At 60.5% G+C, this 25585-nt stretch overlaps 4 protein-coding genes across 5 annotated transcripts; 2 read left to right on the top strand and 2 right to left on the bottom strand.

The window, feature by feature from the left end:
* Positions 1-640: 640 nt before the first annotated feature.
* LOC104330381 (ectoderm-neural cortex protein 1-like) lies at positions 641-4318 on the bottom strand. The gene is made up of 2 exons (XM_075444405.1): positions 4261-4318; positions 641-3979 (listed from the first exon to the last, which is right to left on the bottom strand). Exon 2 carries the CDS (start codon positions 3961-3963, stop codon positions 2194-2196), a length of 1770 nt encoding a protein of 589 aa, XP_075300520.1. The 5' UTR covers positions 3964-3979; positions 4261-4318; the 3' UTR covers positions 641-2193.
* Positions 4319-5851: 1533 nt separating this feature from the next.
* On the bottom strand, positions 5852-7964 carry PEX11G (peroxisomal biogenesis factor 11 gamma). The gene is made up of 5 exons (XM_075443963.1): positions 7861-7964; positions 7596-7784; positions 7332-7510; positions 7081-7131; positions 5852-6957 (listed from the first exon to the last, which is right to left on the bottom strand). Exons 1-5 carry the CDS (start codon positions 7924-7926, stop codon positions 6732-6734), a joined length of 711 nt encoding a protein of 236 aa, XP_075300078.1. The 5' UTR covers positions 7927-7964; the 3' UTR covers positions 5852-6731.
* On the top strand, positions 7925-11928 carry SAXO5 (stabilizer of axonemal microtubules 5). Its single transcript, XM_075444101.1, is given in 9 exon segments — positions 7925-8645; positions 9155-9258; positions 9434-9472; positions 9475-9536; positions 9628-9706; positions 9708-9744; positions 10091-10206; positions 10406-10533; positions 10535-11928. Coding segments are annotated over 9 exon segments (1635 nt in total). The 3' UTR covers positions 10884-11928.
* A 167-nt stretch (positions 11929-12095) lies between these two features.
* On the top strand, positions 12096-23877 carry ARRDC2 (arrestin domain containing 2). Of its 2 annotated transcripts, none has more exons than XM_075443962.1 (8): positions 12096-12749; positions 20168-20234; positions 20356-20503; positions 20845-20947; positions 21233-21489; positions 21795-21954; positions 22242-22393; positions 22484-23877. In XM_075443962.1, exons 1-8 carry the CDS (start codon positions 12485-12487, stop codon positions 22535-22537), a joined length of 1206 nt encoding a protein of 401 aa, XP_075300077.1. In that variant the 5' UTR covers positions 12096-12484; the 3' UTR covers positions 22538-23877. The 2 variants fall into 2 exon arrangements, with proteins under 2 accessions (XP_075300077.1, XP_075300076.1); XM_075443961.1 differs by lacking the exon at positions 12096-12749 and adding an exon at positions 18406-18745.
* The last annotated feature ends 1708 nt before the right edge of the window (positions 23878-25585 follow it).

Here is a 25585-nt window from a genome sequence, read left to right as displayed (position 1 = left end):
CAGCTTATCTGCTCCAGCCACCAGCAGCCGGGCAGCTTTCTTCCTCCCAGTCTTGCCAGTTCTTGCCTATACTAGCAGCTAGGAAGGGCTGGGACATTGATTTATTTAACTTTGCAATTGAATAATGGATCACACCCAAACCATGCTTCTGTGGTGAGACGGCTGGTTGCACCTTCAGTGCCCGTTTCCTCTGACCGCGCTGATTCCCATCTCCTACCTCCCACCCTTAACAGAGCTTTTTCTTCCCAACCTCTGGCCCCACCACCCCTGGCAGCAGGGCCGGAGCGCACAGCCCTCGGGCCGAGAAGTGGCAGCGCTTTCCTCCATTCTTTTTGGCAGTGAGGAAGACCAGGTAAGGGCAGAAAGTAGCTTAATCTTTGGAGTTTTAAACAGATTTGTGTGTCCTTCAAAGCTGGAAGGCGGTACAGAACCTGAGCTTTCCTAAGTCCTGTGTTGCAAAGACAGAGGAAGATCTGAGCCCTCTCCAGCCGCTGAAGGTTTGGGCTCTCAAGCAGGGAATGCTCTTCGCTATTTTGCTAAACGTTCTCTCATGTGTGGGCTGGGAAAACTCACAGCTTAAGCATACAGAACAGGCAAGGGACACGGTGGATTTTATTCAGATTTATTGAAGCAGCTCCAGGCTGAGTAATAAACACACACAACTGCTGTATTAAAAAAGAAAAAAAAACGAATCAGAACCAGCCCATGGGCAAAGCACTGTCCCATGTTAAGACATTTCAGGCAACAGCCTCTGGTGCTGCCTGCATTCCAGGTCACAGCAGTGCAGCCCCGAGCCTGCTGCCAGTTACTTAGGAGCTTCCTTCGTCCTTTCTAGTAAATATCACTCAAAACAAAATATTCAGTCAAAGAAGTAAAAAATGTCCCTCCGGTTCCTGCTCTGAGATCACAGAAGTTAAGAGAAAACTTGGAAACCTTTTGCTGTCTCCAAGGCCAGCCCAAGCTGCCAGCCCGAGGAGGTCCCTCCGTGCTTGTCCCCTCCCTGGTCTGAACGAGGGGGATTTACAGGAGCGGTTCAAAGCCAGCACCGTTGCCGTGAGCCCTGCTGAAGCTAACGAGACCCACGCGTGGGCTGGCATCCAGTTCACAGGCTCGCTAGGTAGGAGGAGGCATTCCTGCTGCCCACGTCTGCTGTCTGGATCCTCAGTGAAGCGAGACGCTGGCAAAATTGGGTGCAAAGCCTGTAGTGCAGAAGGAAGTCTTGTGAGACCGAGTGCAGCAAACCCAAGAACGCTCCCCAGGCCTCAAATCCTCAAACGCTGCTCTCGTGGAGTGACGGCTGCTTGTTTCCCTCTACATCCAGGAATTTTCTATAGGTATCGCAGGACACTATCACATTAAACATGTTCATTTGGGTAGCAGGCCTCTTGCAAAGGCAAAAGAAAAAAAACCTGCTGGGATCTGTGATTCACTGGCATCTTTTCTGCCAAGAGCCTTTGGAAAGGTTTCATTCCAGCTGCAAATTTTTAAAAAGTTAATTGCTGCGTAGCAGGAAAAAAATGGCATGAAAGGGACACCAGAGAATAATTAGAAGCGGAGAAACCCTGTGTTTATATGTAGACAGGGCTTGTCTTACAAATGCAGTTACCAACCAGTCTGGGACTAAATCCCAGCTATAATCTTGTTCTGGCACCAGCTCGCAGCCCTCGTGTCCCACAAGACATTTAGGTGCCAGCAGCCGATTAACCGTGGCACCAGGAGGAGGAGGAGGCTGTGCTAAAAGCAGCAGGCAGTCCCCCACGGCACCGCGCGGTCTATCCCAGCTCCCAGCCTGCCCGTTAACAAAACGACCGACTCGATGAGCTTTCTGTACCGGGGCGACACCCAATCCTCCTCGCAGACAGCATTCCCCAAAATCTTTGCATAGGCCAAGCGAGCAGAAGGGCTAGGATGCCAGGTCAAGCGTCTTGTTATTTATACTAATCTTCTCCCCACAGCGTTCCAGCACCTAAAGAGACGTTCTCTCTCCTGCAGGGTTTTACATCTCTAACTACCAGCCTGGAAGCAGGTTTCTGGAGCCGATGTACACACAAGGCTGTTCTCTAGGACAACTCCAGTCCAGATCCACGTGCATCTGCCCCTCGGGGTTTCACCCTCACGTGCACGAAGTTCTGCAGAGGAGCTCTGGGTTGATCCGCAGCTATATACCTTCCAGGTTCTTCAGCACAGCGTGATTCAGGCAGAGAGGTACTTCCAGGTGCTGACGAAGGCGGTGGGGATGAGGGAGTAAGGCACTGTTGTGACGCTGCTCCACGTGTCGGACGATGGGTCGTAACAGTCCAGCGTCTTGCAGCGCTGAGCCCCGCAGTAGCCCCCCACCACGTACAGTCTGTTCCCCGACGTGACAGCGCGGCAGCTGATGCGCTTAGCGGTGACGTCCCCGAATTTGGACCACTGGTAGGTGTCACTGTGGAAGCGGTAAGCAGAGCTGGCGGAGAACTCCGTGTCCCCCCCGATGACGATGATGTGGCTGCCCACCACGGCGGCGGCCGTGTACCGCCACGGCTGGGGGCAGCTGCCGGGCACCGTCCAGCGATTCTGGCGGGGATCGAAGCACTGCACCTTGGGCAGCTTCTCCTGGTTGGCGCTGGTGCCACCAAAAACAAACAGCTTCATCTTGGCTCCCACCACGGCGGCGTTGCTGACGCCTTCTCGGAGAGGAGCCACCAAGGACCATTTGTCCAGCTGCGGGTCGTAGTGTTCGACTTGCTTGAGAGAGACGGAGGGGGAGGCCGGGAAGGCACCGCTCACTGCTGTGTGACCCCCCACCACGTACAGGCAGTGGTCCAGCTCGGCAGAACCGTGGCCAAACCGCGCCACCAGCATGGGAGCAGCTTTCGCCCACTCGTCGTGGAGGGTGTCATAAACCCAGACGTCTTTGGAAGCGCCGTTCTCGGAGCCTTTGCCGCCGGTGATGTACACTTTGCACCCGATGGCGCAGGCGCTGCACTCTTTACGAGGGCTTGGGATGTCAGCACGAGGAATGATCTCGCTGGTTTTATGATCCAGCATGTAGATCTTGTCGCACATGAAGGTCTGGCCACCGAGCAGCAGCAGGGCCTGGCTGACCTTGCGGGGTCGGGCACAGCAGCCCGTCACCAGGCCGTCGTTTTGCAGGATCTTCATTTTGCATCGTACGGCGTCGGCCACGATCTCCTCCCCCAGCTTGTGGCTGGTCACCAGCTTCTCGCAGGCCACTTGCTTCCGCAGGTAGGACTCGGGCAGAAGGGCCAGGCGGACGGAGCGCAGCAACTCCGGCAGAACTTCGTGGCGTCGGGGCAAATCGTACCGGATCCAGCCTATAACAGCTTCGTAGACCAGCGTCTCGTCCTCTACCTCCAGCTCTTCGCTCTCCACCAGCTCCAGCAGCTTGTCTTTGGGCAGTCGGAGGAAGTCTTCGGTCTTGCAGAGCGAGGTGAAGTTGGCCAACGCCATCCTCCAGGACAGCTCCAGCAGCCGCTCGCAGCAGTGGGCGTCAGACAGCAGCAGCATGTTCAAGCAGTTCCCAGGGTAGAGATTCTTCTCCAAAAAATCAGCTGAAGCGTCCCGAATGTCCTGAAACTGCAACATGTCCCCAGCCTCCAGCAAGGACTCCGCGTTCTCCTCGTTAATCAGCACGCGGGCCGAGTACGCGTAGTCCAGCAGCAGCTCCAGCACCTCGGGGTGGAGGGAGTCGTGGAAGTTGACCTCGGCGTCCCTGCTCTCCTTCAAGCCCCCGCTGAACATGGCGTCGAAGTAGCGGCTGCAGGAGGCCAGGACGGCCCGGTGGCAGTGGAAGGCGCGGTTCCCCGCCCGCAGCACCACGTCGGTGAAGAGGTGCCGCTTGCGGAGCAGGTTGAGGTGGGTGAGGAGGCTGTCGGCGTGGCCCGGTTTGTGGAAGAGGTGGATGTTCATCGAGCCGGAGCTCGAGCGGGATTTTCGGGTCTCGTGGCTGCTGACGGACATGGCGGGGGAGGTCGCTCTGCAAAGGGAAAAAAAAACACAGAGTCAGCGCGGCGGCGTGCGGTCAGCGGTGCCCGGGACGGGCCGGGGCGCAGCCGGGCCCGCACCGCAGGGCTGCGGCGGGAGCGCGGGACCCGGCCGGGATAGGGAGCTTGGAGGGGCCGTCCCGCAGCGCCGGGGCTCGCCCGGCGCAGACCGACGCGGGGCAGCGGACGGTCCCGGGCCCGCACGCCGGTGCCGAGCGCGGTCCCGCGGGGCGATGCGCGCTCCCCCCACCCCCCACGCGTCCCCGTCCCGCACCTCGCCGGGGGCTCGCTCCGGGCCCGCCGCGCTCGCCGCTCGCTCTGAGCTGCGCCCCGCCCCGCCGCGTGGCCGCCCCGCCGCCGGCCCCGCCCCGCCCCTCCCCCCGCCGCGGCGGAACGGCCAATCAGCGCCCGCGCCGACCTTCCCTGAGCTCTTTGTGAATGGGAGCCGGGACCAGGCGTGCGCATGCGCCGCCCCTTAACCCCTGCGTGCCCGGCGGCAACGCGGCCGCGCCCCGGGGCAGGGGTAGGGGCAGGCGCAGGGGTAGGGGTAGGGGCAGGGGCACCGCTCCCTCCCGCAGCAGGGCTCGGGCAGCGGGCAGCAGCCGAGAAAGCCTAGTGATGGCGTCTCCCTGCCAAAAAGGGGACAGAAATGCTGGAGCCGGGGCCCGTCCGCCCCCGGTCCCCGCACGGAGCAGAGCAGGAGCGGAGCTGGGCTGGTGGCCGCAGCAGAAAAGAAGGGGAAAGAAAAAATAAGGCAGATTTTGAGAATATCAGGTCTGTCCGTGCGAGGGCTTGCAGTAAAAAAGAGCGAGGGTGGCCCTGGGCAGGCAGCAGCAGCAGCCATGGGGGCTCACCTGCTACACGTTGTCGGGGGCCAAAACCGCGCTACAGAAAAACAGAAACGTCAGAAATTCTGAATTGCCGGATTTTGCTTTATCTTTGCATGTTTGGGTCCGTCCTGCACCTCCCCAGCTTCAGTCTAATTCCCTCCATGAGAGAGCGGATGAAGCAAACGCACTTAGAGCACTGCCCAGCGTCCTTGCTCGACGTTAAAATTAAAAGCGTGCTTTAGAGCTTCACCACTCTGGCATCGGGGGGGTGTATGTATTTGTTCTTTTTTTTTTTTTTTTAATTGCATTAACTGCACCTCGTCCCATGCTAAGCAGGAGCACGTGTTCTGAAGGAATGGTTTAACGAGGTTAAGAATGCCAAGAGACAGAATCTGATTTCTTGTTAAAACCCCCTGACTTGCAGCAGGAGCCGGTGCAGATGGTGACAGGAGCGGGGAGTGGCTCCAGCTGTCCCCAAGCAGCAGGACGGCAGCACCGCCTGTTTGGGCACGAGACCTGCGGCCTGAGTAGAGAAAAACCGAGAGTTTCTGCCAGATAACGCCTGCCTACACCCCGACTTGTACTGAAACCTGTAAATCTGACCCCAGGTTCCGAGCGCAGCCAGGAAGGCATCCTCTGCGGCACTTCACGGGGTGAAGGTCGGGATAAACAGCAAGGCCAGGACGAAGGATAAAGAACACCAAGACCTCGCTCTGCTCTTTGAACACACGCGGGAGATAGTTTCCCATGCTGGTGCCAGAAAAAACAACATAAAAAAAAGAGCAGTGAAAGCTCCTGGAAAGGCGGTCTGTGCCGTACTGCGCTGCAGGCAGCGCAAGCGCCGCGCAGACAAAGCAGAACCGTTCTCCAAAGATGCATTTCCGTGGCAGTCAGTCCAAACTCTTTCGGGAGAAGGAAGGCTGGTAACAGATGGGGAGCTGCAGCCAGCTCAGCACAGACGTTTTCTGTCGCCTCGGCACTGTGTGGAGCTTTCTAGAACCGGGTGAAGGACATCTGCCCAGTTATCAGGAGGAACAATCACTCAAGGCCACCTTTGAACCATTTATTATTGACACCGCCTAGGAATACAACTGTAAAACTCATTTGGCATTGGTTTGATTGGTCCTTTGAACGCTGATTATTAAATTTGCTGCGTTTCTTTTTTTAAAAAAAAAAAGCAGGTCTGTGTTTGCAGCGCCTGGTGGAAGAGCTCCACCCGGCGGCATTCGGTCAAGGCACAGCCGGAGGCTCGGCGCGGCTGCTGGCTGCTCTCAGCTTCCAGTATTTCTCCTTAAAGGAGTAACACAGGCTAGGAGAAAGCCTCACAAGGCACTGCTAACAGTCACTACTTCTCTCCCCTCTCGCCTCTAAAAGAAACACAACCGTCACAACAGAAAAACCGCTCGCTCCTCTTTGCGCCCGGGGCATCGGCTCGGGGCTCGACCATCAGACGGAGAAACTCCCACGACACCGCTCACCTCCCGGGTTCGGGCGAGGCAGCGAGCGCTGAGCCTGCAGCTCGAACGCGCAGGATCCGTCCCTGAGAAGCGTTGTGTGACAGACCACGGCTGTTTCTCCACCCAGCGCAGACTTTGTGCTCTTTTAAGTGACAGCAAAGACTGGAGGGTTGCATTTGTCTTTTGGAACAGAGGAAGAATGGAAGTGACTTTTTTCCCCTCTATTTTATCAGTCCTAGGAGATTTCTTGATTTTCAGAGGATTTGCTTGAAAGATTTCTCTGGTGAAGAGTGATACAAATTATTAACCGCAAACAATCCTCTCTGTCATAGACACCTTGACTACGGTCCCAGTTACAGGACGCGTGGAATTACAACCATCAACACCCAGGCAAGTTAAAATACACCCTGCCTCACTATTACCAAGTAATAATTAAGCTTCAGGAGCCCCATTTTCTTTTACACAGCTTCAGAATTTCCTCCTCTAGATGCCTGGTAGATACCAATCAGGGAAGACACGGTCCCCAGGAGACCAACCAGCCACGGAGGAAAGCGTCCAGCCCAGAGGAATCCTGGCGGCAGCCAGTGGATTGCATTGCAGAGATCTGCTGCCTCTGTCAGGATGCTCAAAACCTCAGCCTTCACTTGGGCTCTCGTTGCCTGTCGACTCAGAGGCGAAGATGTACTGTTGGAAGCAAGTGTAACATTCTTGATAGCTCATAATGCAATAGTAATTAGCGATCGCTCACAAATGACGACAGAAATGTTTGGGTTAGGTTAGCTATATAGCCAGGGAGAGGAATCATACCACCCGTGCTGCCTCAGCTTTCTTCTTAACTGGAACAAGATTCTCAGCGACCTGAAAAGAAGAGAACAGAGCTGTTTCTGCCACAGCGCCGAAGGGGAGGTTTTTCACTACCAGTAACCACAGGCGTGAGGAAGAGCACCCTGCTGCAGCCGCGCGGGTCTTCCATTTCAGCCCAATGCCCGAGGGAACACACTCCGCTCCCCGTCCGTCTCCTTCCCCCCCGCAGCCTACAGCTCCCTGTCCAGCCTTACCGCAGGATGCCCAGGAGCAGAGCGAAAGCCCAGAGCGCCATGCTCAGAGTCCACCACTTCTGCGAGCCGACACGGATGACGCCGGCGTCAGCCGCCCAGGCGACGTGCTCGCAGGGGTAGTAGAGCTGGTTGGCCAGGTTGCAGAGCACCGACAGCCCCCGCACCAGGCCATCCTCGTCCTGCGGGGAGCAGGGGGGACAGCCAGGCCTCGAGCCTGCAGTGTGGCTGGGGGTGCTGCCGCTGCTCCCCCTTCCCCGCTCTCACCTTGGGGCCCAGCCCGTAGGCGCAGCTGTAGCGGAGCATGGCGAAGTCGTCGAAGAGGCGCAGGGCCGTGCGGCAGGCGCTCAGCTGGGCCGACACGGCCAGGAGGCTCCCGGGCAGGCCGGACGGCGAGGCCTGCGGCCCGGCCAGCGCCCCGCCCGCCAGCTGGCAGCCATAGCAGAGCGCCCGGACCTGCGGAGGCACCGCCCGGTGAGGACCCGGCCGCACCGGTTGCACAGGGCCCCGCCGGGCCGCTCCCGCCACTCACCAGCCGGTCCCGGCCCCGGTAGGTCTCCAGCACGGCGACCAGGCCGCGGAACGCGCCCGCCGCCATGGCAACGCTTCCGGGTTCCGACGTCTCACGGCGGGGGCGGGCTCGGAGCGGGCGCGGGGCTCGGCGGGAAGGGGCGGGGCGGAGCCGTCGCCATAGCGACGCCTCCCGGTGTCAGGAGAGACCTGCGGGCTGCTCGGTCATGGCGGCCGTGCCGCTGCCCGCCGCCCCATCCCCCGCCGCCCCGGCGCCCGCCGTCCGGCTGCCCGCCATCCCGGCGCCCCTCACGGGCACCGCCTTCCTCAAGGCTTCCCACCTTCGGCTGGGGGCCGAGCGCTGGGCGCCGGAGAGCTCCCGCCGGCCGCTCTCTCACAGCCAGTTCCCCCCGCACTGGGGGGTTCCCAGGCAGGCGCCGGCCCCGCCGCCCCCCCGCGGGTGCGTGCTGAACCCCCTCAGGGAGGGCGGCGGGGAGATGTGCTCGGAGATGCGCCGGGCCTTTTCCGAGAGGCCCGTGCAGCCGGTGGCCCCGGTGGGACCCCCGGCGTCGCGGCTCCGCATGCACGCAGACCCCCACATCCGCATCCTCACCTCGGAGACGAGGGAGAGCTTCCCCTGGCACCCCACCCCCAGCCAGAGACCCCGCCCGGCCATGGCCTCCAGGCAGAAGGATGACATCCCCCGTGGAGACAGAGAGAAAACCAAGCTCCCTCCATCCGTCTACACCTCCTCGTACCCAGCCTGGGAGACCCAGCCCGCGGCCAGGCCGTGGCCCGCGCACAGGGGTGAGCCGTTCTCCGCAGCGCTCTGTCCCCAGCAGAGCTTCCCCACAGCCCCCGGGCTCCGGGGCCTTTGGCTCGGAGCCGTGCCGCGAGCCGTTCAAGCTGCCGGAGCTATTTCGATATTTGCCTTTCTCTTTTGAGAGCTGAGTAAATCAATCGGCTGCTCCCAAAACATAACAAATAGCACTAAGCGGAGCCGCTCGCCAGCCGAGCTGGTGCTGCGCAGCCTTGCCAGCAGCCGCCGTCCTCAGGCGCTGCCGTTTCCGCGCCAGAGCCGCGGCGCCTTCTGATGCGCCGCATCCCGCTTCTGCAGCGCTGCAGCTCACCTCGCTGCAACCTGCTGTGAATCCCTTCGCCGTTTCCTTCTACGAGGGAGATTCGGGAGTGCTAAAATGCGAAGAGAGCAGCTGCCTCGGGATTGCAGCTTCGGTACCATTCTGACTTCCTTACAAGGGTACATGGAGCATTTTTAGGAATAACGCCGTTCTTTTTCCCCTCTGGCTGTTTGGCAGGGTGCTTTCCCACTATTCAAGGGGATGGAAAGTCCTATTACAGCACCTCTTACCAAGCCCATTTTACGGGTGAATGGACTCCGCCTGCAAAGCCGAGTGCAAAGGTAACAGCACGATTCTGGGGAGCAGCCCAAGGGCAGCACGTTCCCGTGCTGAATTCCGGCCTGAAAGGGGTGGGAGCTGTGCACGTGAAAACCAGATGGACGGAAAGACAGAGAGGGCAAATGAAGGGGTTGTGCTCTGAGTAGCTGTTCTCTCACTCTCCTGGCTTCCCTTCAGCACGTGTCTTCTATAAAACTTGGGGATCCCAGGATCTGTGGATCTGTGGATCTGTGAGCGAGCAGAAACACGCCTACAGTGCCCCAGAGGAAAGGACACCCAGGTACGAGCAGGAGAACCCGACAGGCGTCCCCAGGAGCTGCTCTTTCCGGTGAAGGTTGCCCGGGAAGCAGCTCGTATCTGGTGTCTTGCAGAGTCCACGACAAGCAACGTGCCACCTCCCAGATCCACCGCACGAACCTGCAGCTGGAGGATGGGCGCACCAGATTCTCCCCCTTCGACGTTGGAGCACTTCCCAGTGCACAACACAGGTAGGGGAGGCCTGTGAGACAGAGGCAGCGCGTACAGACCGCTTCTGAGGTTTAGAACTGGCAGAACAGTAGGTTTCACCACTTGGTTTTAGTGATATCGTTACAGATAAAGATAGAATGCATTCATAGAATATGTATACAATTTCATATTTTGAGTGTTCTCTAGTTTGGAGGTACTCAGCGTCCGTGTTGTCACTGTGAGGCTGTTTCGTCCTCACTCCGCTTCCGTGGCAGGTTAACGAGCTGTATCCCCTCCTGTGCTTTATTGCACGAGGAGAAGCTGCTGTGGCTACAAACTGTCCAGAGACTGGCATGCTCTGACATCCTTCACTCTCGTTTTTGCCAGAGCCTGTAACGATTGTCCGGCTGAACAAAAACACCTCGTCCATCCCCAGAGGCGACGAAGACCCTGAGAGAAATCAAGCGTTGGCGAGAACTACTACACAGCTCTCGTACCCGGAGGTCTGTGCCCAGCTTTGTTGCGCGGGTGTTTTGCTGGTGGAGACCTGCTCTTCTTTCCTGCGCACTACTCAAGCCCCTAAAGCCAATGTTGCTGTCCCTTGTCCCCTCCGCTCTCTGGGCTCTGCAGCGTGTCATGTGCAACAGGGCCCCTTTCCCAGCTGCAGCCTGCTGCTGCTAAAGCGGCTTTGGTGTTCTCCAGCCTGGCAGGTGGAACCTCGTGCCGAAGCCTGACTCGCTCCTTCAGAAGAATCGAAGCAACATCTCCTTGGGACACAAGCGTTCAGGCTCCCATTTCTTCAGCACAACGCAGAGGTCACGCTACCAGCCACACTGCCAAGAGGGTGACAGCAGACAGCAAGCGCCACCGCGAAAGCCACATCCCCTCTAACTACCCCAGTAAGGGCACGTTGCTCAGACTTTCTTGGTGCCTGAGGACACCTGCTGAGGTTCTGCCAGCTCTGTGCAAGGGGCAGCCATGCCTGGTGCTCTGGGCAAGGAGGCAGCGCAGACATCTGGGGCTGGAGATGGCCGGAAGGCACTGGCGCAGCGTCAGTGTCTTTAGTAAAATGAGGCTGTTCACCCAAAACCAGGGAGGACAGCGGTGCTCAGCCCCACGCCTGCTGCTGCTGGTTCTCACAGCGCCTGCTAATCTCGGGCACTTCCACCTCCCCAGGTGACATCTCCCTTAGAATCTATCTGGTGGCATTCACTGCCGTCGTACAGCAATATTGAGCAGATTCAAGTGACACAAGTGATTTCTGGGACATGAACCACTGCCTGGATCTTTCTCACTTGCTACATTTGTTTTCAGAAGTTGTTTTGCATTTGTCTTTGGGAGGAAGGAGAGGATTTCGATCACAAGCCGTGCTTACGCAGCCTCAGGAAAGGGTGCGGTTAGAGCCGGTCATGGAAGGCATCAACAGAATCCTCCCCTGACGTTGCCCCCTGTTTCTGCTCGCCAGTACTCTGCAGCTAAGAGAGAGGTCCCTTCCTGCCGCCTGTCTGGTTTTAAGCCATTTGTTTTACTAAATGTGGAACAGATCACAGCTGAATCGATCTTTTCCTTGGCCCCAAACTTCTGGAGCAGCTCCATAACGAGCATATGGAGTGATACTTCTGTCATTGCCATGTGAATTTCTCCATTTGCCTCCTCACCCTGAGAACTGTTTTCTGTCTGGGCAAAGGTTTTCAGCAACATATTGGTGGCAAAGTCTGTCTTTTCCTCTCGTTAGTGGGAACGCATACAGATCTGTGACTGCAAGTCAAACTGCAAAGCTTTTCTGATATTGCTTCCTAATTTACTGGCTTGAGTTTAATTTTTATGTCAATTCCATCTGTCATCAGATCAAAGTTTTGTCACAACCACGCACGCCATGGCAGTCCCACGCAGATAGCAGAAACTGGCAGTAGCTGGGCCCACGGAGCGCCGTGCTTCCTCTTGGGATCTGACTCTGCATCTCTTGGGAAAGGGACGGTCTTTGCTCCACGTGTACTTCGGAGAAGCTGCGTACTCCAGTCCTGCAAATGCACACAGGCACCTCACATCAGGACCGTACACCGGCACGTCGCAAACGCCTCGATTCAAACACTGAGACTGCATCGTTGGATGTAGCAACAGGGACTTGCATCTGCTACCAGTCTGCCCCATCACTCTCCTGCCAGCCGGAGGTGACGCTGCCACCTGTGCAAGCGCAGGAACAGCCACGGTTCGCTGGGGATCGATGGTGAACATCACGCTTTGGGTGGCAACAGCTGGCTGGGGAGCTGCTGCTGGGAGGACCTTGTGGTTATTCACTTTCTTTTTCACGTGGGTTTTGATGCAGATTCAGACACAGAAAGTCAAAGTGGCTTTTGGAGTCTTTGCTTTCTAAACTCCTTTCCCACCCCTTCCAGCAATGCCCCAGGAATGCCTGGACTGGGAAGGCCGAACAGCCTTCCCTTGATTCCCCCAGCTTTGTGCAATCTGCCAGCACGGCCGGTGGTGCGCGACACCCCTCCCTGCCGACAGAGCCACCCGCCCGGACCAGCTGCACGTCGACACTGCCTGTGACTCAGAGATAAGACAAAGTCACGTTATTTCTCCATCGGTTTAAAAACACGTCACTCATCTCCGCAGCCCCATCCTCGGCACAGCATCGGCCTCACACACGAGGTCAACGCTAAAGCATCACCGCAAAACAGGGTCTCGCAGCAGGGGTAAATTAGGGGGTCTCGGTGTAGCCCTTGCTGTTTCCTCCCTGCCCCGGAGGGCTGCACGGACCTGGACCTGGACCCGGCGATGCAGGTCCCGGGCCGCGTGCGGAGCTTGGCGGTGGAGCTGGAGGCCGGGCGAGCGTGGGGTGCCTACGGCAGCGGGGAGCTGCTGCACGGCCGGGTGCGGCTGGAGCTGCGCGGCGCGCTGCGGCTGCGGGCGCTGGAGGTGTGCGCTCGCGGGCGCGCCGTCGTGCACTGGCTGGAGAGTCGCAGCGTGGGGCTCAACGCCGTCTACCGGGACTACACAGCCTACCAGACCTTCCTGTACCGCCGCTGCCAGCTCATCGCCGGTAAGGCTGCGGCGTCGGGGTGGCTCTCTGCTCCAGGGCGGGGGGCTGGGACCGCCTTGGGGGGCTGCAGGTATCTCCTCCAGGTGAAACTCTGCCCTCATGGGCAGGGCTGTCCCTCTCAGACACCCTCTTCTCACCTTCGCCGAGGGTTTCTCTGTTGGTGGTTTCTAGGAGGTTGCCTGCACGCAAACCCGGGGCTGGTGAGCACGAAAGGGTTGTGGCTTTTGTTCTGTTTGCACAGGGAAGTGCAAATAGAAGTGTCCGTTTGCAAGCGTGGAAAGAGCACTTGGTAGTTCAGTCAATATTTGGGTTTAGTTTCCTGATGCTGGGACTGCACGTCCAGCTGGCGCGTTGCTTAGAGCTACTGCGAGAGGACAAGCCGCTCGAATCCTGTGTGTGGTTGGGACGATGTGATCCAGAGCCAAGGGATAAGCGACATCTCAGCTGTCCATCCGCTCAGTAACTCTGCCTTTTCTGGTGAAAGCGCGTGTCCGGGATGCATTAGGATGAGTGTGGGCAGCAGGTCGAGGGAGGTTCTCCTTCCCCTCTACACTGCCCTGGTGAGGCCCCATCTGTGGTGCTGTGTCCAGTGCTGGGCTCCCCAGTTCAAGAAAGGTGAGGAGCTACTGGAGAGAGCCCAGCGCAGGGCTGCGAGGATGGTGAGGGGACTGGAGCATCTCTCCTACGAGGAAAGGCTGAGGGAGCTGGGCTTGTTCAGCCTGGAGAAGAGAAGGCTGCGAGGGGACCTTCGAAATGCCTCTAAATATCTGCAGGGTGGGTGTCAGGAGGATGGGGCCAGACTCTGTTCAGTGGTGCCCAGTGACAGGACAAGGGGCAACGGGCACAAACTGAAGCAGAGGAAGCTCCGTCTGAACCCGAGGAAGAACTTCTTCCCTCTGAGGGTGACGGAGCCCTGGCCCAGGCTGCCCAGGGAGGCTGTGGAGTCTCCTTCTCTGGAGATATTCCAGCCCCGCCTGGACGCGGTGCTGTGCAGCCTGCTGTGGGTGACCCTGCTTCGGCAGGGGGTTGGGCTGGGTGACCCACAGAGGGCTCTTCCAACCCCCACCATTCTGTGATTCTGTGATTCTGTCTTTTATCCTCCCCTCCAGTGACAGCGTCACAGCCCTGGCTCTGTGGTATTTTCTCCCCCTTCCCCTGCTTCTGACGGCCTTGTCGTTGCCTGTGTCGCAGTGCTATGTGCCGCCCAGCCCTGCAGATGGCCGGGGGGCTTCGCTCACGCTGAGAGCATGAAATTGTTCCGATGGCCAAGTGCAACCCAGAAAGTCGTGCCAGCCCTAGCTGGCAAATGTAGAGGTTGCAGGAGGAAACTGGAGTGATGGAACGAGGACGTGAGCTGCCTTCCCGGAGGTGTTCTTGTCTCTGGACTGCACCGGGGGGGCCATGTTCTCCATCCCTGGATGACCGTACCTTGCCGTCTGCTCCAAACACCTGTATTACTCTGGAGTTTCTGCTTTTTGGCAGAGGCTCTTCCATGCTGTGCCTAAGGATGGCCCCTTTGCAGCTGCACCTGTGCTCAGCGTCCCCATCACAGCCAAGGACATGGGAGAAGCCCTTGCCCTCAGCTCCAGCGCAGAAGGTCCTGAGCACTTGGTCGCTGCAGCATTTGGGTGGTGGCCGCGTTAGCTGTAAGGTTATGGGATGAGTTTTATTCTCCGTTACCCCGCAGTGAATGTCTGCAGGGAGGCCACAGCGAGCGTGTTTGGATGGTGCTGCTGGGATTGTGAGTGCTGGAAGCCCTCGGAGTCAGGGCGCTGGGCCAGGGGCCGGAGGAACTGCACGAGCTGCTCGGCCTCACCAGTGCCCTGCGCTCCTGTAGCCTGGAGCTGATGGGTTCTGGCCCTCGCCTGCCGCACGGGGAGAGCTGAACTGGGCTCCTTGGGGAGCAGAGAGCCGCGCCAGGACTTGTGGGCTGGGATTTTATTGTCTCTGTCCATAGATGGATTCCTTCTCTGCTTAGTGAGAGGGACACGGGCGTGTGACCGAGGAGTGTTTTCAGGGAGCAAAGGCTGTGGGCTGCGGAGAAGTTCTGCTCTGCAGCCAAAATCGCTTCCTTTGGGTCCTGCTGGGTCCTGCTCTGTCCCGCTGTCCCCAACAGCAGCGTTTGGACCTTCCTGATGTCAGCTAGCAACAGGCTGCTGAAAACGTGCCATCATCCGAAGGTCCCTGTGACTGCTCCCTTCCTGTTGCTTCTCGCTGAGATCAGCTGTGTCTGTGTGGTGTTGAAAAAATGCAGGTTTTGTCATGGTAACAAGGCAGTGCAGAGGAGGGAAGCCAGGCGGAGAGAAGAGCCCTCCCTTCTGCTTTCCCCAGAGCTGCCAGTTTATCTGCAGTTTCCTGGCGGGGTGCTGAGCGCTGGCACCGGGGTGCTGCACTGTGAGACAAGAAAAAGGGTGAAAGAAGGATGTTCAGACTGCGTGGCAGGGCCATGACATGTATATTGTGTCATCATCTTAGGGAGCAGGAAGAGAGGAAAATAGAGGGGTTTAGTGGGCAAAGGCAAGGCAAGGAAGACCCCAGACTCTTCTGCACGAGGTGACGTGAGAGAGCCCTAGGAAGCAGAAATGCTTTTGTGCAGTGATCCTTGCAGTCCAGTGCTCCCCAGAGGTGTGGGTCCTGCCCCGGTGAGGGGCAAACATCTAGAAGCCATTTGATTTTCATGGAGACATCCAGGAGAGTTACGGCACGTGGGCAAAGAGCACCTCAGGGCTCTGGTTCCGCTGTGGCGTGGCCCCCGATCAGCACCTTGCTCCTCATACCTACGCAACGCTCCTCAAGCCGGGAGCGTGCGCTTGTGCAAGGCTCCGCGTTGCCCGGTCTTGTCCCCATATCTTGTCAGGGTAGAACTGCTGACTCGCCTTTCTACCTGCTGCATGCCCCGCTCTCCAGCTTTCCAGGGACCTCGTGTGGCTCTGGGGTCAGTGGGGAGCAGCCGCCAGGTCCCGGCAGCAGATCAGTGGAGGAGAAGCCCCTTCGGAGCTGGGCAGGGTGTCAGGTCCTGTTGGGACCAGCTTAAGGCTGGCTAGACTCTAGGTGGGGCTGAAGAGTTGGAGATCTTTCCTACACCAAGCCTGGCCTGGGTTTTAGTTGGGTTTGGGCACACAAGAACATTCTTGAATGGAAAGCCCTTGGCAGTGGTCCCACGGGCCCTGCACCTGCAGAGAGCAGAGACCTTCTCCCAGCGCTGGGGTCCCAAGGAGGACAGAAGAGCGGCTTCCCACCCCACGTGGAGCCGGTTGTGGACATCTCGTGCAGCTGCCGCGGGAGGGAGGTTTGCAGAGATTCTCATCCCGTGGGCGAAGGCTGAGTCACGGGCTGAGGGGTGTGTGCCGGCAGGCGGGAGGAGGAAGATGCCACGAGCAGGATGGAGCTGCCGCGGCCCGGCTGAGGCTCCAGCACCTCTCCAGAGCCCCGCCACCTCTAATGTCACCATCTATCGCAGCAGGGACACCAGGCACCTTCCCAGAGCTGCCGTCACCCGTTAACTCTCGCTGTGACATGCCGTCCTTCCTCCTTTCCCTCTCCGGCTGCTGCCGGGCTCCCTTTACAGCGTTTGCTATGATTCATCTTTGCTTGTGGCAGCAGATGGTTGCGCACATAAAATCAAACACAGTCCCGTTCCCATGGGGAGGGGGACAGACAGTTCCAGTCAGCCCTTGGAGACAGTTAGAGCTCTGCAAGGCTTCAGCCCAGCTCATTTTCGGCAGCTGAGATCAACCCAGTTCAGCACAGCAGGTCCGGCCCAGCATGGCTGGGAGCAACTCGAAAATCCTCAAAGCTTTGGCGGCCAAATGCTGAGTAACATTTTTAAAGCCTGTTCTGTCTCATCCCCAGCCCGCGCCCGGGGTGGAGAGCTCTGGTGCTCTGCAAATGGGACAATCGTGATTAAAGTGGAAGATTCTAACGCTGCGTTAACCCTTTCGGGGGGGGGGGGGGGGCGCAGACCCCTTTCTCCTCCCTTTTACAACATCTCGGGTCGCTGCTAATGGTGATGTCCGCCCTGAGAATCCCAATTTTCCTGCTTTTACCCCGGCTGAGCAGCAGGAGCAGCGGATGCTGCCGGCAGAGCGAGCCCCCACGCCATGCCTGACCACGCGGGTGTCATTTGTCGCCGGGTTTGGGAGCGGCACCGCGCAACCTCCAGTCCGAGCCGGCAGAAAACCAGCGCTCGCCCGGTTAAAAAGCGCAGGGGGATGTATCGCTCCCTCTGCGATTGCACAAGCTGAACGGGAGCCAGTTCTCGATTTCTTAGAAATAAGTGAAGCGATGTCCCAGACCCGTTCTCCCTTCGTCGCCAGCTGGCCCGGCCACACCGCGCGAGGAGCCCGGATCCAGCTGCAGCCTGTTCCCACCCTCGGGAACGGCTCCTGGGAAAGGGAGGACGCGGATCCGCGTACGGCCCTCGGCCCTCTCGCTGGGAGCAAAGCGGCCGCTGCTCCGAGCGAGCAATCCCCCCGGGCCAGCCGCTGCCCGTGACCCCGGGAGCATGGGTTCTCCCCGCTGCCGAGCCCGTGGATGGGATGGGGCTGAGGGCTGGGAGCTGGAGGGGGTGTTTGGGGGGCACAGGCAGCACCCCAGCACAGCGGGGGTTATCCACGGCTCTCGCACCCGTGTCCCCAGGGCTGGTACTGCTCGGTTCCGTGAACCGTCCTGCCGCGGGACGCGTCCCCGTGGGTGGGCTGCCACGGTCCAGACACCCATGGGGATGTCCCCGGGCGGGATGGGAGCCCCGCACCCCCGCACCCCCTCCCACAGCCCCCCCAGGTGGGCCGCCACGGTCCAGACACCCGTGGGGATGTCCCAGTGCGGTATCGGGGTTTGATGGGAGCCCCGCACCCTCGCAACCCCCCCCACGCCCCCCCGGGTGAGCCTCCACGGTCCAGACACCCGTGGGGATGTCCCGGGGCGGGATGGGAGCCCCGCACCCCCGCACCCCCTCCCACAGCCCCCCAGGTGAGCCTCCACGGTCCGGACACCCGTGAGGATGTCCCGGTGCGGTATCGGGGTTTGATGGGAGCCCCGCACGCTCGCAACCCCCTCCCACAGCCCCCCCAGGTGGGCCGCCACGGTCCAGACACCCGTGGGGATGTCCCGGGGTGGGATGGGAGCCACACACCCCTGCACCCCCTCCCACAGCCCCCCGGGTGAGCCTCCACGGTCCGGACACCCGTGAGGATGTCCCGGTGTGGTATCGGGGTGTGATGGGAGCCCCGCACCCCCGCACCCCCTCCCACAGCCCCCGGGTGGACCGCCACGGTCCAGACACCCGTGGGGATGTCCCGGGGCGGGATCGGGGTGTGATGGGAGCCCCGCACCCCCGCACCCCCTCCCACAGCCCCCGGGTGGACCGCCATGGTCCAGACACCCGTGGGGATGTCCCGATGTGGGATCGGGGCGGGATGGGAGCCCCGCACCCCCCCTACTCCTCCCCGGGGTGCCGCCGCGGTCCAGCCCCCCGTGGGGATGTCCCGGTGGGGACAACCCGGTGCGGGATCGGGGCGGGATGGGAGCCCCGCACCCCCCCGGGCAGTCCCAGGGAGCCGCGAACAGCGGAGGGCAGGCGGGGGGGGGGCCCCGCACATGCTCGCTGCCGTGTTTTGCAGCGCCCGGCCCGGCCCGCCCCGCCGGGGCCGCCCCCGGGAGCGCCGGGCCCTTAAAGCGCGCCGGGGCCGGGGCCGGGGCCGCGCCGCGGGTTCTCGCCATGATCTTCGATCGCCTCAAACGCTTCACGATCGCCCTGGAGGGGGGGGACGGGGAGGCCCCGGTCGCTTTCAGCCCCGGGCAGGCGGTGTCGGGCCGCGTGGTGCTGGAGCTGGCGGCGGCGGCGCGGCTCGGAGCCCTGAGGCTGCGGGCGATGGGCGCTGCCCGCGTCCACTGGACCGAGTCCCGCAGCGCCGGCTCCAGCACCGCCTACACGCAGAGCTACAGCGACCGGGTGGAGTTCCTCAGCCACCGGGACACGCTGCTGGCACCCCCAGGTACGGACAAACAACCCCCCTCCCCCCCCACCCCGGGGCAGCACCCACGGGCGCGGCACCCACGGGCTCCCGGGGCTGGGGTGCACCGGGGACCCCGGGGGCTGAAGTAGCGGGTGCGTGGGGCAGCCTGGGACAACCCGGCTGCGGGGTGTGCGTCACCCCAGCCAGGTGAAATCGGGGTGCCTGGGACAGCCCGACTGTGGAGTGTGTCATACCCCAACTGGGTGAAATTGGGGTGCCTGGGACAGCCCGGATGCGGGGTGTGTGACACCCCAGCCGGGTGAAATCGGAGTGCCTGGGACAGCCTGGCTGCTAGGTGCTTCAGACACCCCAACCGGGTGAAACTTGGGTGCCCGGGACACCCCGGCTGTGGGGTGCATGACACCCCAACCAAGTGAAATCAGGGTGCCTTGGACACCCTGACTGTGGGGTGTGCAGCACCCCAACCAGGTGAAATCTGGGTGCTTGGGACACCCCGGCTGCTAGGTGCTTCAGACACCCCAACCGGGTGAAATTGGGGTGCCTGGGACACCCCAGCTACTGGGTGCACAGCACCCCAACCAGGTGAAGTGAGGGTGCATGGCAAAGCCTGGGACATGTTGGCTACCGGGTGCTTCAGACCCCCCAGCTGGGTGAAATCTGGGTGCCTGGGACACCCCAGTTGCCGGGTACTCCAGATGCCCCAACCAGGTGAAGTCTGGGTGCAGGGGACATCCTGGCTGCTGGGTACTCAGACACCCCAATCAGATGAAATCTGGGTGCCTGGGACACCACTGCGTGTGCAACACCCCAACCAGCAGCGACTGGGGTGCGTGGGTGCCTTAGGGTCTGGGCATGCTGGATTCTGGGTGCGTAGGTGTCCCCCCCCAACACCTCAAATGCTGAGTGCATGCCAGGGTCCTGGGGTGCAGGGCACCCCGGTTGGGGACTGCCACCCCCTCTAAGATTCCCCCTTTGCTGTGGGTGCTCCCTGGCAGGGAAGCAGCATTGGAAAACTCCTGCGGAGGTTCAGGAGCTTGCTTTGAGCAGGGGTTTGGACTGGGTGGTCCCTGGAGGTCCCTGCCAAGCCCAGCCACTCCGTGCGGTGCGGGCAGGTTGGGGGTGCAAACCCTGGGGGGCAGGGGGGCTGGGCTGGCCACCCTCCCAGACCTGCTCCTGGCTTGGCCGGGCGTCTCTGGCCTTTCGCTCCCGAGCCGCGGTGCGGGTGGCTGCAGGGTGAAGCAGAGCCCACCCGGCAAAGCTCTCCGAGGAGGTGGCCCCGGGTCCTGCGTGCCTGGAGACGCGTGGAGAGCAGAGAGCGCCCGGCACCCTGTGCCGTCCGCTGCCCTTTTGCTGTGTACTGTGCATCTCCACCACCGATCTTACCCAGGGAGGAAGTTCTGCAGGAGAGAGATAATCGTCTTCAATCTGTTTTACCCCCAGACAATGGCGAGGTCACCGTCCTGCAGGCAGGAAGGCACGAGTTCCCCTTCACCTTCCAGCTCCCCGAGTAAGTAGAGATTTTTTTTGTTGCCTTAATGCAAAGGGAGAGAGGAGCCGCTCGACAGGGCACCTCGGAAATGAGATTCTTTCAGCAAAGCCCTTCTAAACTGCTCGCTGCTTGCACACAGGAGCCTGGCTACCTCCTTCGAGGGAAAGCACGGCAGCGTGCGCTACTGGGTGAAAGCCAAACTGCACAGACCCTGGTCGACGGTGAAGAAAGTGAAGAAGGAATTCACCGTGATTGAACCCATCGACATCAACACGCCGGCGCTGCTGGTGAGCTCCCCCTGCTCCGCCTTAGGACAGTGGCATCCCAAACTTCCCCGGGAAGCCCACGGGGAAGGTGGCTCCCTCCCCTCTGGCATTACAACCCAGGCCTGATCTCCAGAGAGAATATTTGCCCGCCTGTAACTTCTGCCCTCCGGCGTTCCCGGGGCTGGGCGCAGGTCATCTGCGTCTCTTAGTTTTTTGGAAACTTTGATGTGTTGCGACAGCATCTTGCATCAGATACCTGAGAAGCTGCTGATGCTCCCTGGCAGGTTCTCGGTGCCAGGGAGGTGCTTGCTTTGAGTTTCATCCTTTCTTGCTAAATAGCTTCAGTACTTCCCTTTCTCCAGGCTCCCCAGGCAGGTGCGAAGGAGAAACTTGCTCGTGCCTGGTACTGCAATCGTGGCCAGGTTTCTGTGACTGCCAAGATTGACCGAAAAGGCTACACCCCAGGTGAGACAACGCGCGGGTGCCCTTGAACCTCTGCGGGCCCCGGGGTAGACCCCAGCGGGAGGGGATGTGGGGTTCCTGTGAGCTGGGCTCTTGACTTCTGACATGAAATCAGTCGGAGAGCTGGAAGTGTGGGCAGCCTCGGTGGGACACGCTCCTGCTGGGTTAAATCCTGTGCCTGCGGTGCGGGACAGCGTGACCAACCCTCGGTGATCCTGTGCAGGAATTTGCTGAGGCAGGGCCGGGCTCCGTCTCCCCTCCTCGCAACACGTGCGTCTGTTTTGGTAGGTGAGGTCATCCCTATCTTTGCTGAGATCGACAACTGCACAAGCCGAGCGGTGGTGCCCAAGGCAGCCATCGTCCAGACTCAGACCTTCATCGCTCGGGGCACCAAGAAGCAGAAGAAGTCGGTGGTGACCAGCATCGTCGGTGACTCCATTGCGGCGGGGAAGCGGGAAGTGTGGCACGGGCGGGCGCTGAAGATCCCACCGGTGGGTCCGTCCATCCTCCAGTGCCGCATCATCCAGGTGGAATACTCCCTGAAGGTGAGGGACCTTGCGGGGGGCGTTGGAGGCAGCTCAGCTCGGTGTTGAGCCTTCCCCTTCTCGCCAGAGCCGTGCTCGTTGTGCAGAGATTCGGGGGCTGGTGATTTGTGTGAGATCTTGGGTTCTCCCCGCTGCCTCTCATGCACAGCACAGGGTCTCGGGCGGGAGCATTTGCGTCTCCCTTCGCATCCCGCTGCAAGAATTCCCTCCTGGCCGGCTCGAGCCGGTGCTCTGGGGCGATTCTGCCCCTCCGGACTGGGAAAACACCAGTAGCTGAGCTGCCCTGCTGCCTCCTGTCTCCGCAGGTTTGTGTGGATATTCCTGGGACGTCCAAGCTGCTCCTTGAACTGCCGCTCGTCATCGGAACCATCCCGCTGCATCCGTTCGGGAGCCGCACGTCCAGCGTCAGCAGCCAGTACAGCGTCAACCTGGAGTGGCTGAGCACCATCCCGGAGCAGCCGGAGGGTGAGCCTCTCCCTCTCCCTGGGATCTGTCCCGGGGGGGCTGCAAACCCCCCGCTCAGTCCGCTGCGGATAGCGACGGTCGGAGCAAGTTCTCAACCTTGTCTCTTGCTCCAGGACCAGCTTTTGCTTTTTTACTTAGTTCTTTGGTTGTGGTGCTGCATCTCCTCGGTTCCTTCCCCAGGGAACTGGGAGGATTTGGGAAATGGTGGATTTGAAGCCTTTTTACCTGCACGTCTCCTGTTAATGGAGGGTGTTTCGTATTCCCTGATGGTTCTCTTCTCTCTTCAGCTCCCCCGGAATACTCGGCGGTCGTGTCCAGCCCCGAGGCCGAGCAGAGCCTGGCTCCGCCGTGCCGCAGTGAACTCGGCGGCATCCTGGAAGGTCCCTTCTTCGCCTACATCCAGGAGTTCCGCTTCCGACCGCCTCCGCTGTATTCGGAGGTGAGAAATCCCCCTGGGCTGCGAGGGCTGGTGGAAATGGCCGGGATGTGCCCGCTGCTGAGGTTTTTGACTCTAAATTTGGCTTTGCAGATTGACCCAAACCCCCCTTCAGACAACATCCGTCCGCGCTGCATGACCTGTTGAGAGGAGCGCGTCGGATGCAGTCGACAGCTTGGTGATCCCTTGGGGTGGAAGCTTGCACCCTCGCGGCACTTCGGTCTGGAAACGGGGACGCGGTGGCCGCGAGACCAGAGCTCCCGCAGCGGCGAGACCCTGGCTCCGCTCGCTGCCCTCTGCTCTTGGCGTGACCGTCCCACGGACCCGCACCAGGCGTGGTGCTGTGGACTCCCGTGTGGTAGGAGAACACGTGGAGCCCATGGCATGGAGCGGCTCCGTGTGTGGTGGGGCAGGACACGGAGGGTTAATAACTGCCCCAGGATCTGGGGGTTCAAAGGGGGGAGATTTGCTCTCCCCTTGCCTGCAGTGGCCGTGCTCTGGCAAGTCCTGTCATGGAAAACGGGAGCTTGGAGGGGTTTCTCAGGATTACTGGAGAATATTTGAATCTTGCTCGGGTTTGAGTCCCGTGGTGGTGCAGGTGCAGCCCTTCTCCTGCAGCAGCTCACCAGGATTGCAGCTCCCTAAGAAAGTAAAAGGCCTTTTTCAGGCCCGATGAAGCAGAGACTTCGTCTGCTGCTGATAATCGTTGCCACTAGCCTGGTGATGCCAGCAAGGGGAATGGTTGGAGCTAGTTTGCCAAAACTCTGAAGGCTTCCCTGGGCTGTTCCCAGCGCAGAGGACCTGGGGGACAAATCTATGATCTGCCGCAGCGTTTCAGTGCCATTTACCAAGACCAGGAACGCTGGCTCCTGTGTGTCAGCACCAAACCTGCACAACGTGCTGATGCCTCCCCCGTGCCGGGGCCAAAAACCGATCCCCAAACCGCGGTGCCACCGCGGGGGTGTTGGAGCCGTGGCTCTGGCATCTCCCTGCCAGCCAAGGACCAGAGGAGGACGCTCGGTCCGAGGCTGGGGGCAGCTACAGATGCTGACGGGGAGATGTGAGGCTGAAATGAGTCCCTCAGGGCCGGGAGTCCTGCTCAGGATGGGCTTGATCCTGCTCCTGTAGAGCACCCTGTGCTCACTGGTGTAGCAACCAGTGTGTTGTAGCACGGACCGCTCGAGCGTGCGTGCCAGGGGCTGACTCCGCTCGCTCCAGCGTGACCGGAGCAGAGTTTGGGTGCTGAGGACCTTTGCATTCCCTCTCTGAGACAATCCTGCCCGCGGGGCCGCTCGCTTCCCTGCGCACAACCAAAGCCCAGCGTGCCGTAGCCTCCGTGCTGGGGCTGCGCTCTGCTCGCTGGCGATTGCTCAGACGACTTTCAGTATCTGTGAACACTTTTGTAATGACCATTCTTGTCTTTGATTATTCTTTTTGTACGACTTTTTGTTGGGGAGTTGTTGTTTGAAATAAATTCTTTAAATCCAGATGTTGGCTGGATATTTTTCTGTTGCTCTCTTTCTGCCGGAGCCACTCATCGGCTCTGCCCACGCTTCCCATCGCCCGGAGCCGTGCTGCTCACGTGGCTGTCGGGATGTCGGAGCGGGAGCGCTCCCTCCCCTCGCTTCATCACCCCGCAGGCACCCAGCTCCACCCCGCACCCGGTCCCACTCTCCACTGGGGTTGACTGGGTCGCTTGGCCAGCGCTGCTCCCCCCCAGCAGTGGGGAACAGGGTTGGACCCCCCCCGTCCTTGGAGCCCCCCTGCCCTGCCGGGATGTCGGGCTCCCCTGATGCGTGCCGAGAGCGATGCTCCACGCCGTGCCTCTGCCTCCTGCACCCCCGTGCAGGTTTGGCCCCTTTCCCATCACCGACTCAGCCGGGCTGCGAGCGATCCCGTTGTGTTTTTCCACGCTCGCTTCCTATCTGTGTCCGGACGGACACGCTCTCCTCCGTCCCCAGAGCCCGGCGGGGACCCGGCAGGTCCAGCTGGCACAGAGGAGCCGGGACCCCGCCGTGGGGGCTCGGCCATTCCCAAGGAGGGTTGGGATCAGCCCCGCACTGTGCCGGCTGGGAAGGGCTGCTGCTGTGTAGGAAGCGCCGAGGGGCTCCTGCGCCTGCTTCCTTCGGCCGGGATTCGGTTTTTAACAGCGTTTCTGTGCTGCGCGTCCCTGCTGAGCGCAGCAGACCTTGGCGCGTGCAAAGCGGGGCTGGAGTCAGGTTGAGTTATGTCTTCCACAGACTCCGCTGTTTAAAAACATCGCTGCTGGCATGCGACTTCCCCCCCCCACACACTTTGTTTTTTTATTTCAGTTGTTTGCTGAGCTGCTCAGCGCCGCGGCGGTGCCGGAGCACGTGCTCCCGTGCTGGGCCAGGCGCTCGGCTGCAGCCCAGCCAGAGAACTTGTCCCCGTGTTTTCAAGAGCTGGGTGCTCCAGCAACCTTTATTCAAATCTGATTTTGATTTGGCTCCCTGGTTGCACCAAGTAGTCTTCCTCGGAAGAGGATTAACCGGCCTCGCGGTGAAGTTGTTTGTACCCTGGTTTCGGGAGACGCGTGCCTGCTCACGGTGGCATCGGCCGGGGCCGCGTGGCCTCGCGGTTCAGCCGTGCTGGGGCAGTTTGGTGGCATCAAAGGGCACAAACTGCAGCGCTGCAACCCCCCCCGGTTAAAGATGCCGCCGAAAGAAAGAAACCCTGTGATCAGATCCCCCGGCCGACCTCCGCCACGCCGCGGCACGGCACAAGGGAGCCATTCTGTGCCGGCAAACGCCGAGCGGCAGAGACGGCCGGGGGCTGCGGGTCAGACCCCGATCATCTGCCCCGGCCGCACAAGGGGACGCTTATTCCCAGGGCTGGAGGGGGGGGAGAGCGGCCGAGCACCCTGTCCATCCCTCTGCGCCCTTCTGGGAAAGCACGTTGCCCCGTGACGGTGGCAGCCACGGGGACAGGCGATGCCGGGCCGGGGAACCCAACGCCGGTGGGCACCGCTCCCGCTCCCCACGTGGGAGGGATCTTTCCAGCAGGGATTCTTGCAAGTGCCTCCAGGTTTTTCTCGTAAAGCCAGACAGTAGCGCAGCGAGGGGGGGGTGATGGCCCGTCTGGGTCCCTTGCCAGCGAAGGGCTGCACTCCTGAATCCTAAAAATACCCGGTCTGGGTATTCGGAGCCGGGGCGAGGTGCGGACCCCCCACCCCAG

Source organism: Opisthocomus hoazin, chromosome 27, assembly GCF_030867145.1.
Source record: "Opisthocomus hoazin isolate bOpiHoa1 chromosome 27, bOpiHoa1.hap1, whole genome shotgun sequence".
Lineage (NCBI taxonomy): Eukaryota > Metazoa > Chordata > Aves > Opisthocomiformes > Opisthocomidae > Opisthocomus > Opisthocomus hoazin.
The sequence above is the reverse complement of the archived record's forward strand: the minus strand, read 5'-3'. Positions and strand labels throughout refer to the sequence as shown.